General features: G+C 41.4%; 1 protein-coding gene across 1 annotated transcript; it reads left to right on the forward strand.

Moving 5' to 3' along the window:
• Window positions 1-2,185: 2,185 nt before the first annotated feature.
• On the forward strand, window positions 2,186-20,084 carry EDNRB (endothelin receptor type B). The gene is made up of 8 exons (XM_084201197.1): window positions 2,186-2,464; window positions 2,674-3,165; window positions 12,571-12,683; window positions 12,844-13,048; window positions 13,386-13,535; window positions 14,447-14,580; window positions 15,155-15,263; window positions 16,762-20,084. The coding sequence occupies exons 1-8, from the start codon at window positions 2,192-2,194 to the stop codon at window positions 16,891-16,893; spliced, it is 1,608 nt and encodes a 535-aa protein (XP_084057323.1). The 5' UTR covers window positions 2,186-2,191; the 3' UTR covers window positions 16,894-20,084.
• Window positions 20,085-20,871: the final 787 nt, after the last annotated feature.

The following is a 20,871-nucleotide window of genomic DNA, read 5'->3' on the forward strand; positions in this document are numbered from 1 at the left end:
ATTTCTGCTACCCAAAAAAAAAAAAAAAAAAAAAGAGAGAGAAAAAAGGCCAGACACATAAGCAGCAGCTTACATAATCCTATATAATGTATTCCATACAGTTCAGCAAGGAATTTCTTTCATAGCCTAATTAGCAGAGGCCACTTAGAGGGCAGAAGTTTATTATATTTACAGATGTTTTCTCTTGCTGCAGTCTAAATTAACCTTGGTAGTTGATCTTCATTCAAATTAATTTGCCAAGATATCTGATATGGTCTTGGTATTTAATACAGTATTAATCCTCACATAAATTTATGTGAAAATGTGTTTTTCCAAAATTTTCATTAATTAAAGCGGACTTATTCCACAGCATATGCTGGGTTTAATTCCTCAAATATCTGAAAAAATACTAGAAACAATAAAGGATGGCAAATGTAGCTAGTTGCAGCCAGAAGCAGCTTTGATGCTTTGTTACGTGGACTCATTTTGTGCAGTATTAAAGGTTAATGTGCTTTGGGTATCAGCATCTGCCCAAAGTTCTGTATATACTAAGTTTGTATATTGTAACATCAAACATTTCAGAAATTAAATTGCTGTTACTAAAACTTCTGGAGCTGGAGTAAGTGGTGGCAATGGAGATGCCACTAGTACCAAACATCTTATGGAGCTGTGATAATAAAAATGTTAGCAAACATAACTCACTGTAGTCACAATATATTTCTTGATTGTCTGGATCAGCATAGAAGCCTTTGAGACTTATCTGGAACCTTGCAAGTAAAAAAGCATTTTGAGATTAAAGTTAAAGCTGTGTTAATTGGCAAGAGTTTCTGAATGAATATTGCATTTAGCAAAACATTGTTCACTTATGGATTGCTGAACTGGAAATTGAGGGACTGCAAACTTGAAAACTGAAAAGGCTTTAAATCCCCAGGGCTCAGAATATAATCTTGAATTCAGTGTTCATGCTTTTATCTTTGGCAGAGGAATCAGCCATGGTGTTTAAAAATGAATCATGTTGCACAACACAGTCTGGAAAAGTGTGAACTTGGAAAGATCAGTCTTCCAGCTGGAGTGCAATCAGCCTCCAGGTACCCTTGTACAGTTTAGAAGTGACTTTGATGGCTTTATTCCACAAATACTGTCATTTAAAATGGGGGGGGGGGAAAATCACTGTGACCTAAATGAGGAAACTGATTAAGAATGATTGAATGGGAAAAGTGATTAATAGAGAAGTCTTTTAAACAAAGATGGGGATATGAAAAGGAAGCTAAATGAGGATGAGAAAAGGCTCTCTGCTCCAGCAGTGCAAGGGTATGTTAGCAGGAGATACTGGAACGATTAAATAAATCAGATCACCAATTTTGGAAAAAAAGCATGTGGTTTCCAGTGTTTTCCCATATGGGTTTGTCAATAATGTAGGTGAGCAGGTTGCTTCTGTAACAAAGCACGTATATATTCAAGATGAGAATGATTTAAGAAAAAAGAACATCAGGGAGATGTACACAGAGACGATGACAAGCAGTTTTAAAATCAACTCTCTTTAGTTAGACATGCAATTGTCTCCAACCTGCAGAGGCTGTTCTTAGTCTCCCCAAAATCCTGTACAAATCTCTTTCCTCCTTTCCTTACGCTTCACTGAAGGGTGCAACGACTGGAACGAGTTCACTGAGATCAGACGCCTTGCTAAGGCTGCCCAAAGCTGCAACCAACCAGATAACCAAACTGCAACTTCAGGGCAGCCAAAATACTATTTCTGATGTAAGAAATGTTTCGTGAAGAGCTTTAAAACGTGGCACTAAGCTCGCAGACCTTGTACAGGCAGCTTTTTCAGCGTGTGAGCCCCTTGGGGTGTGCACGGGCATTTCTGCACGGGGGTTTCTCACTCCCGTACCCAGCTACTGGGAGTGAGGCTCGGACAGGGCAGCGGGGAAGTGCCTTCTTCTTCACAATTGTCCTCCAGCAATGCCCATACCTCTTGTAACAACCCTCCTAAAAATTGTTTCAAAGCCCGCCAAGCCAGCCGGGTACAAGACAAGGGGGAGGTCGCAGGGCATTTTGCCTGGTCGGTACCGAGGCTGGGAGCCCTTCGGCCGGGGGGGACTCCTGACAGCGGTGATGGGAGGCTCCGCAGGGCCGGCGGGCGGGGGGGCTGGGCCGGGCTGCGCTGGGGGCGGAGGACGCGGGTGGGGTCTGGCTGTGACTGATGGGCCAGATGCGCTTGAATGTTTTAGAAAAGGGGGGGCCCTGCACCGCCGGCGCGACTTTGGCCACGGAGTCTGGTGCGCGGCTGACGGACACCGGGCTCTGCCGCCAGCACCCGTCCCTGCCGCCTTCCCGAGCGGAGCGCCCATCGCCGGCGAGCGGCGGCAGCCGGGCCCGGGCGGGGACACGCAGCCGGGGCGCGGAGCGCGGCGACAGCCAGCGGAGCTCGTCTGCCTTGCCTGGCCGGAGGGCAGGGAGGATCGGCTCGGCTCCGCTCGCCGAGGTGAGGGGGACACGAGCGGGGCGACGCCGAGCAGGTCCGGCCGGAGGGGCTGCTGGCCGCGGCCGCCACCGCGCAGCTTTTCGTCCCGGCGCTGCTCTGCCGGCGGAGCCGCCAGCACCGCCCGGGACGGGCAGCGCCCCGGCCCCGGGGCAGCGAGCGGCGGGCGCGGTGTCCTCGCAGCTGACGCCCTGTCCCCTCTCTCCGCGCAGGTCGGCGCTGACGGCGGCGGGGGCAATCCGCCGTGCCGCACAGCCATGCCCTCCCTCCTCCTCCTCCTGCTGCTCCTCAGCTGCCGCGCCGCCGCCGCCGAGGAAGACGGCTCCCTGCTCCGGCCGGGCCCGGGCAGGCAGAGCGCGGCCGCCGCGCCCCCGACGGCCGCGACCCCCGCGCTGCGCGGCGCCGAGCACAACGCGTCCCGCCCGGCCGCGCTGCCCAAGGGCCCGGGGGCGGCTCCGGGGCGGCCGCGCTCCGCCTCGCCCCCCATGTGCACGGGGCAGACGGAGATCAAGGAGACTTTCAAGTACATCAACACGGTCGTGTCCTGCCTGGTCTTCGTCCTGGGCATCATCGGCAACTCCACGCTGCTGCGGATCATCTACAAGAACAAGTGCATGAGGAACGGCCCCAACATTCTAATCGCCAGCTTGGCCTTGGGCGACCTGCTCCACATCATCATCGACATCCCCATCAATGTCTACAAGGTGAGGAGGGGCCGGGGATGGATTCGGGAGCGGGCGCGGGGATGCGGCGGTCACCGCTCGGTGCTCCTGGCTGGCCCCTGCGGATGCCCGTCCCCGCCGTGGGGAGACGCGTCCCATCCTGTCTGGGACACACCCGTGGACTTCACCTCCGACAGAACCCTGCCGGAGGGTGGTATTCTGGTCAGATGTGGTCGCAGATGCCACCCTCTCTGTGCCTCAGTCCCGTCCGTCTCAGCGTTCCAGGCTGGGAATGGGGCAGAATGGAGGTGGCCAAGCTCTGAAAATCACCTGGAAACAGGTGCTGTCGCAGGGATAAAGGAAGTAAATGCAATAGATAAATGTTCAGTGGGCTGGTCGAGGAATGGAGGGGAGGCACAGAAGACCCTCTCCTGTGGGTACCACTTGGTCCCTTGTGCTCAGCTGTGGCAAGCTTGGTCATGATATTTACATGTGTCTGTACAGTCCCTTTTGGCGCCGGGGCTTTTCTAGGAGGAACCAAGATCGTTCAGCTAAGCGGTTTTATACATCTTTTGGTTGGGAGGCACGATGCTTTCCTGAGCTGTGAACCCTTTCACCCTTTGCCAGTGTTGCAGCATGGGCAGCCGAGAGGGAATGAGCTACACCTGCTCCTCTCTCACCTTCACTAGTTTGTGCTTTGACTTTGTAAGACTTGCCTTGGAGGGGAGACAACCTCTGTCTTCTCTACCCAGCTCGTGCAATCCATTTGTCCTAAGAAATTAGTTGGGCAGTTGAATCCAGCCTCTACTTGTAATCTAGCACTATTTGAAGGTATACTGAAAATAATAGAGCTCCTTATGCCTTGAAAGTTTACAGTCTGGATCTCTGAGCACCCATCAGTGACTTCATAAAGTGAACAGAAGAGCCTTCATCTATCACCTTCTCTTCACTTTGTATGCATGATTGTACACTAGGGGTTGTTACTTGTACTTTTAGAAAGCCACGTTGAAGGGACAGATTTTGAATCCATAATAATTATCCCAGAAGCTGCTGAGATGAGAGAATCTTCTCTCTTTATCCTTTTAAAGTATTTAAGTATTACAAAACAGAGAATGTGATCATTGTGTTGAATTCATGATCCAGTTAATTTGGATTACATGATAGGTCTCAGATTTGAGGTTTCAGTGGTTTTTATACTTATATACACTCTCTTAATTTTTATGAGAGGAGAGGGCTCTTTTGAATGACGGTGGAATTTCAAAAGCAAATGCATTTTTGTAAAAAAATATATTGAACAAAAAGATTCTTTTCATCTGTTCTCAGGAAAATCAAAGAGATTAAATTGATAACAGCTGTTCAGTATGAGATTGCAATGTCAGCGATAATTTCAAAATTCATGTTAATATGCAGTAATATACCTCAGTTCTTATCTTGATTGAATGTCACCAAGTATATCATCATGCATAGTTAGAGCAGGAGGAGTAAAGGGTCAGACTGCTAACCAATAAATATTACACCAGCTGCAAGTATGGGATTTTTATTGTGCTATTGATAATGCTAGGAGGTGTGCAATAGCTCTCAGGTGCTAAATCCCCCTCACTGCTATTCAACCTTCTGAAGAGCCCATAATCACTTTATGTTATCCCTTATAATAATGAGTGAAATATTTGCTATTTTTAAACAGAATTTTTGAATAAATGCAAGTTTTAAAAAGCAAGGAAAAAACACCTATTAGATACTATGTTTATTTAATCAAACTTTTGAGGGCAGTTTGAGTTGATAACTTCTTATCAACTCTACATCTCATTTCATTCCAGAGCAACAGGGAGAATACATACAGTAATGCAATAAAGCCAAGGCTCCCTCAGTAAATCAAGTATACCTAGCAACTGTAGCTTGCAGTTTGAAACAATTTAAGACTGCAGGAAACAGATCCAGATTCAAAATTTGCTGCCACATTGTCAGTAAGGCAGCTGCATGAAACAGTGTGAGAGAATTTCTCATGTTAATAAAATGCCAGCAGTTTCTTTCCTCAACACTTGCCCTAGAAAGTGTGAAAGTGGCCGTGAATGCTTTCCAGACAGACCCGTAGGAGACAATTCAAAAGCTGCTCTAGAAGAAGCTTTTTATTAGGTATTAAAAGGGATAACTGCAAAAGATGTCTCCCCTGTGACTATTTAAGTGTACACATAAGTAGCTGAAAAAGTGCACAAATGAAAAGTGACATCTCCTAAGCTAAGGGTATCTAAAGAAAAATAGGTGTTACCTGGACAGGGAGGCAAATGCACTCCAATGCATAAGATGCTAATTAGTCCATTGCATTCCTAAATTTGAATATAATGCAATATGTTCAGTGGGAAATGGAAAATATCAGAATCTGTCACACATTCAGGAAATTGGCTATGAAATGAGGGCTTGAAGGGTGTTCAGTTCCAGCATGTAGGACCTGGCAGATCTTTTTGGTGTTCTGGTCCTGGTAAATGGTATGGCTCTGCCTGGATCATGAGCTGCAGAATGGGAAGCAAAGGGAAGTCTGAGACAGTCATTCTGCAGCAGGTAATGTTTTGGCAGTGTAGAAACTTTGCAAAATTGCTACTAATTGGATGTGCAGGTGATCCTATGCAGCTCCACTAAGCAGAGTAAGTGCTTGTTAATTTGAGGCCGCAAACAGCAATTAAGGAGCAGAGGGGTAGAGTAGGTGGTCAGTGAGAGGAGAGTGTTCTTCTCTGCACTTAAACGTTGGAAGACAAGACAGTGGCAGCTTGTGCACCTGACAATACAGGCCTGCAGATTTGGACAGTTTATGCTGGCTTTCCCAAGTAGATAAAGTTGTTAAGTCCCATGTCTAAGACACCAAAACATCAGGACTGAAAATTCCAGGCTTACACTAGCTTTGCCTCTCATAGGCTTGAAATCGCATACTAACATGCTTTCTCTTGTGATGCACAAACAACATCTCTCTCTCTCTCTCTCTTATTTTCTAATATTTATTCCTGTATATTAAATTTATTGTCATATCCCAGCAGAGTTTTAACAAGGGGAGCAATTTAGGCTCTGCACATTATTGTGGGGTGTTCTGAACTCTTGAACTCTTGACTACCAACAAATGTCTGAGGAAGAATGTCTATCTGGCAATACTGTCATAGGGTCCTTTTTCTCAGAGCTCAATGGAAAAGTGGAGAAAAAAATTTCAAGGGTAGGAAAAAAATCTGGTCTTCATCCAAGCCACTAATCAAGGGCCAGAGTCAGCTTTGTAGGCACTGATTTCTTTTCATTAACTTTATTTAGGGATTACATAAAAATTATGGTTAACATAATATGGCATTATCAAGCACTGGAAATACAAGAAAGACCAGGTTAGGGACTCTATATACCATGCAGACACAAATTGGCTCCTTTTTTAATCTAGCTATTCTCTGAAAAAAACTCTGAAGAAGATTTCCATGGAAATTTATTTGTGATGAACTTACTAACTCTTGTAATGCAAGTACCTGTAGGCCACGCATTATGGTAAAGCCAACCTTTTTCTAACTTTCTAATCAAGGTGCTTCTCTTTAGAAAGGATTCTCACTCTTCCGTCCTAGAACTCTTGGTTGCTGGTTCTTCTGATGTTAGAGATAGGGCCGTTTTATTGGAAGAAATGCATTATTTCCTTTCTTTCAAGGTCTGAACCACTTACTTGAGGTCTTGCAAAGTTCATCTCAGAATTTCTTACTCAAAGTTTATTGATTTCTAACCCTATTAAGCTAGAAATCTGTTTTGCTTAAGAACCCTTTATGGTGAATGAGTGCAGGTTATAAGCGCTTGAGAAAGATCTGAATTGTCCAGTGGAGGAACCTGTCTGGACTCTGCCGGCAGTGGTAGGGAGGGGTAACTTTGTTCTGTATTTAGATGGGAACAGTCCATTCTGAAGTCAAGTATACAGAGTAGTGGAAATGTCTGAATGCTGTTAAAAGTGCGCATACATAGTTTTCATGGTGGATCTCCAAATTGAAGTTAGATTACGCTAGTATAGATTTGTAAATTGAAATTAGTTTTTTTTCATTATGTATACATTTTTCATTATGTATGCATTTTATACATTCACATGTATAAAATATGCATGTGACAAATTTCAAAGCAAGGTTTGACCTCTTTTGGCTTCTCCCCAGTATTTATGCATCCCAATCTGACAGCAGCATGGTTTTCTAAGTGATTACTTTTGATGCAGTCTCTCCACTGGAGTTATGAAATTGCAGAAATATTTTACTTCAACAGCACATTACAAGGTTTCTGTCATTTTCAAGATTACTCTATAAAATTACTTTTTCTTAATTTTTTAAATTAGGTTTCCAGCAAGAGTTATAATAAAGATACAAGAAAATAAAATGATTGTGTGGCTCATATTAAGATTTTACACAGTTTATTGGATGGGTCAGTAAAGCATTCCAAGCTACCTTTGAAAGCAGGAAATATATTTTCTTGTCTGTAAGGGAGATCTTCACCCTGATATAATTATCACTAAATAGTAATAAGTTTGTAATGTTGTCTGACTTATCCCTGACCGTAACTGTAATTTCCAGGGCAAATTTTCTGTTTAGAAAAATGCTTGCTCCTGTAAAATATCTGTATGACCTCCCCGTGTCAAAAAAAAAAAAAATCAGATGAAAATCTACCAGTCATTTCAGAGATACCTGGAAAAACTGTTTTGTGTGATTTAGGTGTAGAGCTGCATGTCTGGTTTCTCTTGTGCCTGCTGTTTATAATGATGAAAATCAAGTCCAGTGTCCTGCGAATGAGACTTGCTGTGAACGCGCAAAGGCTTGGCGGAAGCGTGAATTCCTGCTCTGCGTTTCCCGTGGGCATTCACTGCTTGGGACTGGAACACTGGCGGGAATATTCGCACGCTTTGCTGCTTCTTCCTGCCCCACTGCCGCCCCTGAGCAGCGGTGGGTTGGAGCCAGGTATCAGCCTTCTGGCTGGGGACCACAGCAGCTGAGCCCCAGAGCAGCACATCGTGCTCTCAGCCCGGCTTGTTCCAGCAGCAGACTGAGAACATCCTTCAGCTCTTGCACAACTAAAGAGAAAGCAGAGTGGGAATTGTGATTTGCAGGTGCGTCTGTGAGTCACAGCATCTCTTGGGGCTTCTTTCATAGCTCTGCAGCTTGCACATCAGTTTAGGCTCAGATCTGTCTGGTCTGAGAAAGCGTTGGCTAGGCACACATCAGATGTATTGGTTCTTTTAAGTATGATTTCACTTCATTCATTGCAATGTTTTCGTTTTCCTTTTGATCTATTTCATCTTAAACAAATCTCTGCTGCTCAGCAATTAAAACTTTGCCTGTGTAAAATAAGTGGCTGTAAAACATTGGAAAGGTCACTCGGAATGCAGCCAGTGGTAGAGTACTCTTGGCATCTTACTTATGAAAGCACAACATTATTTTTCTCTTTGCTGCCACTTGGCAGTATCTCCTCTCATGGCTCCAAGTCATTTGTCATTTGTAAAATGACAATCTTTTTACAGCTACGCTATTGTGAGGCATAACAGAATAATTTTACTCATATAAAATTGCAATACTGTATTTACTAAGAGTTATCATTGTCTATAAAGGTGATGTTCCCAAATACTTTACATTGGATCTTCACGGTACTTCAAGGCCATATTTGAAGGGGATAGCAGTACAGAGAACAAACAGAAGCATCGAGGAAGCATAGTTCAGCAAGCAAAACTTTTCTTTTTTCTTTTACTTTCTTAATGTTTTCAAGCTTTTGATGTAAAGCTTGTATCATTAACCACTTGCAATACCATGATGGAGAAACTTGTGACTCATGCATTAAAATGCTCAAATTTCACAATACATCAGCTGCAAGACATAAAGCACATGTTTTTGCAATCCAATGCAGACAGCTGCATGTCCATTCTGCCCTGATATAAGCTGGCTGAATGAAAGTAATGTTTTTATGTTACGATAAACCGAAGCTAATGCATCCTTTCTCTGAGTAGACTGCATTCAGTCGTGTGCCACGCCTCCATAATCCCAAACTGGAGCTGGCTTAAATCCAGGCAGTTTGGAGCACAGGTGTGACTGTCTGCACCTGAGTGATGAGTATTAGTTCAGCAAAATCTACAACATATGGCTGAACCGCTGTGATTTTAGGGAAGAGAGACAGGGAGTGTCTACACAGCAGCTAGATGTAAATAAAAGTTTTCAACAGGTCCTGCCAATAGAGATTTGACCAAATTTCTGCGTTTCAATAGCAAAGAAAAGAATATTTAACTTCAAAGTGCTTTTTAAATGAGTTCTCTCTCGTCTAGTATACACTCATGTACAATGTTCATCAGGTGCCATAAATAAGTATACAATGTACTTGCTACCCAATCCTTGATTTCTGTGGCAAATAGATGTGAAAGGCTGGAATTTCACTGCCTGATTGATATAAATCAGTCCAGGTGTCATTCACTTCTGTAGGGTGTAAATTTAGAATACATGTAATTATTCAACATTACAGTTTTAATAGTAGATTGTTACTGTCACCCCCTTACAGAAATTCAGAAGTTGTTTCAGGGAGAGGCTTTACTGAAAATACTTTAATTACAGACTGTGTTTTTTTCCCACATCACATAAGCAAAAGATACTGTGTGGTTATTACAACCTCATCCCTACTTCCTCTGCTTTTTTACTTTCCATAAAGTTCTTGAGAAACATTAATCCTTAGAATTTATTTCTCTGCTTCATTTCTGCAGAGGCATTGTATTTATTGTCTTACTTAAGTAGATCATTGAAGAAGTAGAAAGCTGGGCCATGTTGCATTTTGTCTACTGCTGTTCTTTAAAAGATTCCATTACAGCACAGAGCTAAAGCAGGTATTTGGAGGTATTCTGGTTTGTGAAAATACTGGTGGGTACTTCATAGAGGTTCCCATAAAATGTTCTTAATTTCCTTTCTGTTCAAATAAAATTATATTTAAACTATATCAGGACTCTTCAAAAACCTCTCATTGACCTTGTAAGTGTTTACCCTTAGATGGACATGTATGTTTGCTGAACCAAACCAATGTGAGCAGGCAACTCTGTGGCTGCCTTCAGTTATGGAATCGTGGAATAGTTAAGGTTGGCAAAGATTTCTTAAGATCATCAAGTCTAACCAAAGTCTAACCATCAGTCTTGCCACCACTGTGTTCATCCCTAAACCATATCCCCAAGAGCTACACGTACATCTTTTTTTGAACTCTTCCCTGAGCAGCCAGTTCCAATGCCTGACAGCACTTTCAGTGCGATTTTTCCTAATACCCAATCTAAACCTTCCTTGGTGCAGCTTGAGGCCATTTCCTCTTGTCCTGTGGTTTCTTCCTTGGAGAAGAGGCCAACTCCCACTTTGTTAGTCTCCTTTCAGACAGTGGTAGAGAACAATGTCTAAATAATTCCAGCTCCCTCAGCTGCTCCTCATGCAACGTATTCTCCAGACCCTTCACCAGCTTTGTTTCCCTTCTCTGAACAGACTCCAGCCCCTTAACCTCAATGTCTTTCTTGTCGTGAGGGGCCCAGAACTGGACACAGCACTTCAGGTGTGGCCTCTCAGTGCCAAATACCAGGGTCCTTCTGATACAGGCCAGGATGCCACCTGAGCACACTGATGGCTCATGTTCATCCAGGTGTTACCAGGGCTCCCAGGTCCTTTCCTGACAATCTTTCCAGCCACTTCCCCACCACTCTTCCTGCCTGTAGCACCGCATGGGGCTGTTGTGACCCAAGTCTTGTTGAACCTTTTACTCTTGGCCTCAGCCCATCAATCCAGCCTGTCCAGAACCCTCCTTAGAGGCTTTCTAGTCTCTCTGGTTCCCAGAAACATCCACGCAGTATGATGAGCTCTTCTTCCTTTCTTACAACCCTCTTAAATGAGTTGTTTGAAGAGGCTCTTATTTGAAGCCAAGGGAAAGATTTTCCAGCCTCTTTTGGGTAGTCCTCATTCTTCCTTCTCCTTTTCCATTTTGCAGCCCTGTATTTGCAACAGATTCCGAAGACCTCATTTGAAGAAAGTTATGAAAAACAGAGATGGGTTTAGATAATCTAACTAATTACAAAAACTCCAAAAGTTTACTCTTCTATATAACAATTGCGTCTATTTCTTGGCACAACTTTTGTTGTGGAGAACATTGTTTTAATGAAAACTGGAAGATTTGGCTGCTGCTCTGGTGTAATTGACCATCAAAGAAGCTCATAGCAGAGTTCAAAGGCTAAATGTTGCTAAACTGAGGCTACAGATGTTTGTCTGTTCATAGAATCAGCTGTGAGTAAGGTGCTTTCTGTGTCCAGTAAATATTTTCCCCTAAATCAGATAAAATGTGCAGCTGGGGATGTGACAAGATTTCCATTAAAGTGTGTGATTCAAAGTGTAAGTGAGCCATCCTGAAATGCATTGCGCTGTTTTCTCTGTTTCTTAGTACTTAGAGGTATGCTGAATGTGCAGGTAGTCCTTTTGGTATTGTTATACAGAATGTTGGTGAACTGGTCAATAAAGACCATTAGTGAGGGATTATTCTGATGTTTTTACCTGCTACAAAACATTTAGATCAAACTATCTGCCTATGCTCCTTGAGTATCTTTTCATTTGTCATCAGAAGGTCAGCTAAAAACTGGGGGAGGTACATTTCTCTCCAGTGTTGCCTGACTTCTCAGCTGATGGAACCCAGACACTAAGCTTTAAATAAACCCCACCCCAGATATGCACCTCTGGCTTTGTCCCTGTTACGATCAGCCTCAAGTAATTTTCTGATCAAGAAATTTGTTATTTGCAACATGTAAGAAAAGGAGTGAATGCTCAAGGGAGATAAAGACAGTTCAAAGATGTGGAAGATCCTCACCTGCTCTGTCATTTTTTCCCATAAACACTGCAGTGATGAAGTTAGAAGCAAAAGGAGTGGAGTTTGCAGGGCTTAAAGAAGCAGGGCTAAGACTGAAGTGATACCCTTGTCCCACCAGGGTGTGACTACGCTGCTACTGTCTAGTTTTTAGGGCACACACCTCAGGGGCTCCCTCCTGGAAAGGTTCTTCTTGACTAAGTTTTGCATGGTTGAACTTGAACGTTAGAGGTTGTCTAGTTCCAACCTCCATGGCATGGCATGGGCAGAGACACCTTTCAGTGGACCAGGTTGCTCAATGCCCTGTCCAGCCTGGCCTGGAACACTTACAGAAGTCAGGCATTCACAATATCTCAGTTTAAAGCCAGTCCCCCTTTGTTCTATGACTAAATGCCCTTGTAAAAAGTCCCACTCCAGCCTTCTTTCAGGCCCCCTTTAGGTACTGAAAAGGTGTCCCCATCACCTTCTCTTCTCCAGTCTGAACAAACCCCATTCAGCCTGTCTTCATAGGACAAGACCTGGTGGAAAAGGAAAACAGTCAAGACAGAGCTCCGTGTTTCAGCACTGGGAATGACTTTTTAAAAAATAGTTGTTGTTTTCTTTTCACAGCTACTTGCAGAGGACTGGCCCTTTGGTGTTGAAATGTGCAAATTAGTGCCCTTCATTCAAAAGGCGTCGGTGGGCATCACAGTGCTGAGCTTGTGTGCCCTCAGTATAGACAGGTGAGACCCATTTGGCATTGAAATCTCTAATTTGTTTCCTATACAAGCATCAGCTCAAATTCACCTTTCCACTCAGCTGATACAATGCAAATAAAATGAATTGTTAAACTGGGTGGGTTTTCTCATATTTTGGATTTGTAAATGTGTGCTGCCACTTCAGGTACCGAGCAGTCGCTTCTTGGAGTCGCATTAAAGGGATCGGAGTGCCGAAGTGGACTGCTGTGGAGATTGTCCTCATCTGGGTCATATCAGTGATCCTGGCTGTTCCAGAAGCTATTGCATTTGACATGATTACCATGGAGTACAGAGGAAGGTATCTTAGAATCTGCTTGCTTCACCCCACGCAGAAAACATCCTTTATGATGGTAAGTCACTAACATGGATAAAGGAACTGGGATAGTTCCTTGGTCTTCGCAGTGTTGTGTGGATTGTAATGTGCACAGATGTATGTGACATGAATATCATGTTCAAATGAAATACTGACATTTCTGAAGCCTACTGGTTCAAAGAAGAGCATTCAGAAATCTTTGACTTTTTGTGGGCTTTGAACACACTGCTATCTTGTCCTGTTTTCTCACCTGCAATGTACACCTAATAGAAATGCTTTTCAGGACAGGCTGACCAATTAGTTACATCACACTTAGCAAAATGCTCAGCATTTAGTTCCTAACCATGTTTTTTGCTTTGCTTTTTTCTTTGCAGTTTTACAAGCAAGCTAAAGACTGGTGGCTGTTCAGCTTTTACTTCTGTTTGCCACTGGCTATCACAGCATTTTTCTATACTCTCATGACTTGTGAGATGTTGCGAAAGAAAAGTGGGATGCAGATTGCTTTAAATGACCACTTAAAACAGGTAAAAATTTATCCCTGGCCACTCTGTAACTGGGTTAACCAATATCTTTATTGATTTTCCTGCAACATCATTCTGTTCTTGTATGACTTCAGGATTAGAAGCAAAGTGAACTTTCCTAGCAGTGGTGCTGCTGAACTCATATACACATGTATGTATCAGAGCCCTCAGGAACCTAAAATTTTAACTGAAAATCAAAGCATTGGTTCATTCTTGTTTGGTTTTATTGTTTCAGTTTTTATAGGTTTTATTTCCTCTTTGATTTAATGAGAGTTGGCTATTTTGTAATGCAAACTGAAGTCATGCTCTAGTCTAGAAGGTGGTGCTATAAAACTGTTAATTACTTTGAAGAAAGTTCTTGCTGAACCCTAGTGAGGTTAGCAGTATGTGTTAGCAGAACATATTCCAGCAGACATTCTGAGGTACTAGTGCCCCAGACACAAACATCAGACATCACTAGAATTAAACTATGATTGTTCTATAATGTGTATTTGTGCTCCTTTCCTCTTACCTGGTTAGAGCTGCAATTGGAATCTCTTGGGGCATTTAAAATAAGATGTGAGATCAAAGCATAAGGAAATGTAATAGAAAACAAGCTGGTATTTGAAAGTGATCTGGAAGACAAATATGTTCTTAATTTTAATTTAAATTATTGCTTAAACTAGTGTTTTCATGATCTCTATTTTTCATATTATTACTCATACTTCTTGAAATAAAAGATATCAGTGTGAGATATCTAGAACAATGGAAAAGATCAAGCACATATTCCAAGAAAATAAGCTATTTGATGTTTTCCTAACTCCTATTGTGATAGGCTTTTTTATCTTGTTTGTTAAACTTTTGGATATTAGAAGACAACAACAATCCAGAGGGAGAGTAACTGTAGCACTGTTTTGTCCAATTTTCTTTCTCAGAGACGTGAGGTGGCCAAAACTGTGTTCTGTCTGGTACTTGTTTTTGCCTTGTGTTGGCTCCCACTTCACTTAAGCAGAATCTTGAAACTCACTATTTATGATCAGAAGGACCCCAACAGATGTGAACTTTTAAGGTGAGAATGCAAAAATAAAATGTCTGTATGCTGTGGGCATAAGCATGTTTGGATTTCCTATTGAACTAGCTTACTCTCTATGTCTAGAGTTGTCCCTGCTTCTTCATCTGGGACTCTCTGCTTTCACTCCAATAGCAGAGAAAGAAAATTGTGAGAAAGAAAGAAAGTTTTTTGAAAGAAAATTTTCCTCATTTTCCTCCTGACCCTTTTTGGGACTCTTCTTCTGTCATCTGGTGCTTTGAGAGTAGAAAGGGGATTTCTGTCCCTGTTTTCCCTTGCAACAGAGCAGCTAGGATTCAATTTGTGCAAAAAGACCTTGTGAACATCTTCTTCCAAAAGTTAAGATGGTTGGATCTCTTAATACTACTTTCACAAGAATGGTCTTCTGAGTCAGACTTTATTGTTGAGTGTAACTGTTACCTGCTTGAGTTAATCCTGTTAATTTAAGCCCCATTGCTATTACATTTAATAGCTAGTCTTGATTAGTGAAACAGAGTCCAATTTCCATGGTTGTATACCTCTACTAAGCCTTTTCAAAGCAAATGAGAAGTGTCTCACTTTAATTTCCACACAGCTTTTTTCTTGTGATGGACTATATCGGCATTAACATGGCTTCACTGAACTCTTGCATCAATCCAATAGCTCTGTATTTGGTGAGCAAAAGATTCCAAAACTGCTTTAAGGTAAGTGACTGCTGGGAGTTGCTCCTCTGGTTAAAAGATGATGTCAGTAGTAAAATTCATTCCTTAACAAGCACAAAGTGTTTTAAACAGTCATTAAATTTTACTTTAAATTTTAATTTGGTTATGGTAAATGTTCTCTCCCTTTCCTGCTGAAGCTCTGTAGGAAGGAACTGAGGTTTGGTGGTAACAAAAAGAGAAAGCAAAAGAGCAGTGTGTAAAATGAACCCTCTGGGGACCATGCTAATCAGTGCTGCATCACTTCCTGACTGAGGCTGGCACCCAGCTGCTTCCAGAGCTCTGGCAAAGCAGACTGTGCTGCAGAGATTCACGTAGCCATATCCTCTGCATCCTGACAGGGAGGGTGCTGACCCTGGGCTCCCTCATCCTGACTGAGCACTTCATCAGTCATGTCAGGCAGAGGGTGCAAATCTGTTCTTGTCCCTTTCCAGTGCCAACATTTTATGAGACAGACCTGTTTGTAGTCCTGGCTTGGTCTGGGAGAGTAGAGCTGGACACTCATGCTCCACACAGGATTTCAGGCTCTGGATTGCATGTGGCTGACAGCCCATCAGTCCTTCAGCCTTCGTGTCTGCTTGGAAAATATGAAGAGTTGGGTGCTTTTTCTGAACCCTTACTATCTTTACACACTGTATTGGAGTCCTTACATTGCCTATGGCAAATTGTTAGATTCTTCTTTTCTTCCCAAGCATTTAACCACTGGCCACAGCTAGGGTTATTGCCTGGCTGTTTAAATTCCTTACTAGCAAAATGGAAACATCTTTCAGTCAGTAGCCAGTCAGCTCCACATCTAGTAGTGTTAATGTATTTCCCACATAATTGTGACAGCACAGGTTGCAGAGGTTTTAGTGTTGGTCTTGTCTTCCTTGGCTCCCTGAAAGAGTCACTGGAGCTGAAAGCACATAAGAGATCTCCAGCATTCTGAGCATGGCAGTAAGTGGGTGTGAGGAAGGCACTTCCAGCACCCAAAGACCAGACAGGACCATGAGAAAAAGGTCTGCAGTACATCTAGTAAATGTATTAATTTTATGTAGCTTTTCACCCTTCTAACTTCTCCTTTTTCCACCTCAGAACAATGAGCTAAATAGCAGGATCTTGCTTAGAAAGCATAGATAAGAATACTTTTTTTTTCCCCAAGAAAGATTATCAGAGAAAGGACAACAAGGAGTCATCATTTTATTTTCAGATGCATTTAGAATTGCAGACCAGATTTGAAGGGTAATGTGTGTGTGTGTCTGTTACTGTATACAACTACTCAGTATAACTCTTCCTGTACTCCAGCAGAAAGGTTGTTAATGAGCCCATTTGAGCAGCTCAGAGCTGAACCCCATTTCTGTGCTTTGTGCTCTAATCCCAGAGCAGCAGCTTGCACATTTGCCATTTCCTACCCTACCCCTGAGAAAGGGCAGCTTTTCAGTGCATTTTGCCACGTGTGCAAAAACAGAGTGATGTAAAACGTTTATTTCTTTTATTTTAACAGTCATGCTTGTGTTGCTGGTGCCAATCCAAAGATCTGTTGTCCCTGGAGGAAAGGCAGTCCTGTTTAAAGTTCAAAGCTAATGATCACGGATATGATAATTTCCGCTCCAGTAACAAGTACAGCTCTTCATAAAACAAGCATAAAAGGTATATTCTCTTACACTAATGCTGGTGCCTTTTTAAGTAAAAGTGGCAGTTACTTTTAACAAGATGGCAACATCCAGAAAAATCTAGTTTTGAATTTGCACAAAGAAAAAAACATTTAAAAAAATTGCCCTAAAACTGTGTCACATTGAAAATCGCGGGCGTTTATGAAATCATCATTTATGGAACATGAAGAGAAGCATGGAAAGAACAAGTCATTGTTAGCACTTGAATACTTCTGAATCAGCACTTCTAAATGATCCCCACTTCCTGTACACTCAGTTTGTATTCTCTGTAACACTTGTAGGAACTGAAGTCACAGTAATTATTAAGCAGCATAATATCAAGTTAATTGGATCAAAGCCATTATTATATATAACTCAATGTATTATCTTTTATAAAGCGAATTAACCACCATCACTATTGTGAATTTTTTAAAATAAAACATGAAATACTTTGTAATAGAAGTCTAAATGTTAAAAAGTAGAATTTTTATCAGGTATATTATAGAGGTAGCTACTGAAAATATTAAAGGATGCAGTAAAGCCAAAAAGTGCATTTTACTTGGATGATTGTTTTTACCTATTATTGTCAGAAGGAACCTCCCAAGGGCTCTATAAATTCCTTTCTGTAGCCACTGTGTGTCTCAGTGCATTTGCCAGCATTTTGGGTATGAGTATTTGTGTCTACTGATAGCAAAGAAGAGAAAAACACCAGAAGCAAAAAATTACCACTAGTAGAAACATACAGACAGCAGCTATTATTTCAGCTGTTGTTTCATTTTTTGTTGAAAACAAATGGATGGTATCCTGTGTAAAAAGTGGGCATTCCAGAGCCTGATCGTTCTTTACTGGAGATACTTTTGTGACAATTTAAAACTGTTTTTGCAATCCAAATACTGTCTTGGGACAATTTCTTTTTAGAAATAGTGGGGGGAAAAAAAAACTGTAACCAAGGTAAAAAGAGAGAATTTGAACTTCTATCTCCATTTAGATTTAAATCTTCATAAAGAAAATAATTCATGAACTGTACTTCTAGAGAAGAGTACTGTGTTGCATACTTCTCTTCATACTGTTTTAAAATAGATTCTACTTCTGTAGTTCCATGTTCATGGGCCTAAGAAGATGTGTGATTAGTTTCTGCTTCTGTAAATAGTAGTGAAATGTAATTAGTTGTAAAGTATTAAGAGAGGGGCAGGACCCTGCAAGAACAGAAAAAGATAAAGATGCCTGTAGTAAACACGATGTGTGTTGCCAGGAGCAATGCATGTTTTGTATGTACATGACAGGTCATTCTTTGACTTTGCATTTCCTATTAATTTGTTACAGATGTCCCCAAAGACTTATTAACATATTTTGTGCACTAAGGCATGAGTTTATCAAGAAAAATTGTCATATAACATGCTTTTATAAAAGACATGTTTTCAATAGGCTTGATATTTTATTATAATAAAATTATTTATCAAAACTCAGGAATTTTTTTATTTTAAATTTCCAGATCTCACATGCAAGGATTTTTATCTTTTTTTCCAGTCTTGATTGACTTCATATTTTTTACTAAAGTGCCTTAAAGGTGCTCAGGATGAAAACAGCTTCCATTAAAATATTCAGCTGATGTTACTTTAGATGGGTTTCTGACGTTAGGTAGCTACAGCTACCTTGCAGACAGTTAAAAACGGGGTGGTGAGCCCCATTCCTGGTGTTGCCCCCAGCAAAAGCTGGTAAGTGAATGCTTGTATAATCAAGCTGAAGAGGACCCCTGCACATGCATTTGGGCATGGGCACGTGTGTGTTTGTGTGTGAGAGTGTGCAAGAATGTGTGGTGAGTACCATAAGGTTGCTGTTTCCATCTTGCTGCAGCACATCCACTCAGCTGCTATAATGCTGAACTTTTTTACATATAAATCTATTTTAGGTTTCCTTCTTTACATTTTTACCTTCATTTTCATGGTAACTTTCTCACAGTAAGCCATGAATATCACTTCACGTCACCCTACCTGCATCTATTTCTGTGAAATGCGTTTCATCTGTTAAGGATGGATAGTAAGTGAAATCTTAGATTTGATACTGGTCAGTATTATTTTCATCAAGTTATATCATTACAATATTGTACATGTATATTATTGTTATTTTTATTTAAAATATAGCCGTTGTATTGGCAACTGTGTAACATACTTTTCATTTTTTCCTGGACTAATTCTTTGTTAAATCCTGCTAAGTCAGATATTTAGGTTTTGCAAATAAAGACCATATACACTTTTTGGGTTCATATATAAATATATTTGTACACCCGTTGTCATTTTTTCAGTATTATTCAAAGCAATATTTTTATTGAAGCTTTCATTTCCTGTCATAAACATTTTCAAAACTTCCGTTCTTATACAGTTCTAAGATGAAATCTCTTACTACTCCACACAGGTGTTTGTTGAAATCCTCAGTACAGGTTTGTTCCTCCATTCACTGAAATCAGTAAACATTTAACCATTCAATTCAGTTCGAGCAGAATTAGGGCCCAACATAGCTCTTTGAAAAACCTATCTGACATTTGCTACTTCGCACTAAAACAGAGAAAAAGCTAAATACTTTTTTAAGGGGTTGGTTAGAAAACCTAGAAAAAGAGGGTGAAATCAGCTTGTGGGGTAAGACATGCAGCCCAGTGCTCTAATCCTCAGGCGGGGTCACAGGTAGCAGAACAACTGCACAGAGACTCAGGAGTGGGATGTGCTTGCCCAGAGCAGTGCCACAGAGTAAGAGCCATCTGTCCCAGTGGTCTGAAGAGTTCACACAGTATGGCTCAAGGTAGAAAAAACAACTTGTAAGAAACTACATCACAACTCTGTGTTTTGGTCTTCAGATAGCAGTTAGATTTGAGTTCACAGCTGCTCTGAATTCTGCCTAAACTGAACTGAAACACTGGTACTACACCTCAGAGAATCAAATGCAAAAGTTGATGGTTGTGGAGCATCTGCTGTGAGCTGTGACATTTCAGTGTCCCAAACAGCTCTTAATCAAGACACAGCTGGCTTGGCAAGAGAATGTTGTATGGACTGAAATAATGTTTAAAGAATTTTTAAAAATTGTTCTGTATAGCTGTGTAAAATAATTCTATATTTCATTTTCTGTGATCACTTAAAATAGCAACTTCTGTAGATCGAGCAGTGTAAACATTCTAAATTACCAATAAATATTTGTAATTTTGATTCTTTACAAAAAGGTGTCTGACCTTTTTTCTCCTAGGGGGTCCCATTTAATTGCTAAACAGTGACAGTGATGTAAAAAGAAGTAAGCAATGCTAATCTAAGTATCAAAGCTTTTGGGTGGGATGGTTTTATATAGCTGTTTGAAAATTGGAGAGAGTTCAGACTTGCATATGCGTTGCAAAATTGTCTGATGTTTACTGGAACAATCATGCCTATCTTTGCTCCGCTTGTTTTTGCTCAGAATGTCAGTCGCAATCTGTTCTCTACACACCCTTATATAGTCACAAATTCTCTTGTGTTTGAGACATCACAAATAAAAGGCAAGAAGCTTTTAGTTCGTTAATTTAGAAGTTTATGCACTCAGTGCTGGAATATGCCACATGAAAACTCTCATCCCTTTTTATGCTGACAGCGTAATTTCATGTATATTTTAATTTACCTTCCTTGAAGAAGTGGGAAACTGTATCAGACTAAATATGCTGTAACTAGTCAAATACATAACTTGATTTGCTTGTGGTATCTGTACATCCCAAAATGTTTTTGATGCTACTGCTGTTTTGTTCCAAATAGTTAAGTTTCCTTCTGTTTACTTGGTGGCCTGTTGCATCCATGTAGATTTGTCTTTTTTCATGGTCCCAGGACCTTTAGCACATACTTTCCAGTTTCCTGTGCCTGGAACAGAAGCACCTGTGGAAACAAGATCCCGTGTAAGCAAATGTTCTATTTAATATCTCTCATGGCCTCTTCATTTCTTTTGCCTTTACTTTG

This window comes from Fringilla coelebs (assembly GCF_963513975.1).
Source record: "Fringilla coelebs genome assembly, chromosome: 2".
Classification (NCBI taxonomy): domain Eukaryota; kingdom Metazoa; phylum Chordata; class Aves; order Passeriformes; family Fringillidae; genus Fringilla; species Fringilla coelebs.

Coding starts and splice junctions, on each gene's coding strand:
- EDNRB (XM_084201197.1), top strand. CDS start 2,192: ATGCGCTTGAATGTTTTAGAAAAGGGGGGGCCCTGCACCGCCGGCGCG. Junction 3,166..12,570: donor TCCCCATCAATGTCTACAAG/GTGAGGAGGGGC, acceptor TTCTTTTCACAG/CTACTTGCAGAGGACTGGCC. Junction 15,264..16,761: donor GATTCCAAAACTGCTTTAAG/GTAAGTGACTGC, acceptor TTATTTTAACAG/TCATGCTTGTGTTGCTGGTG.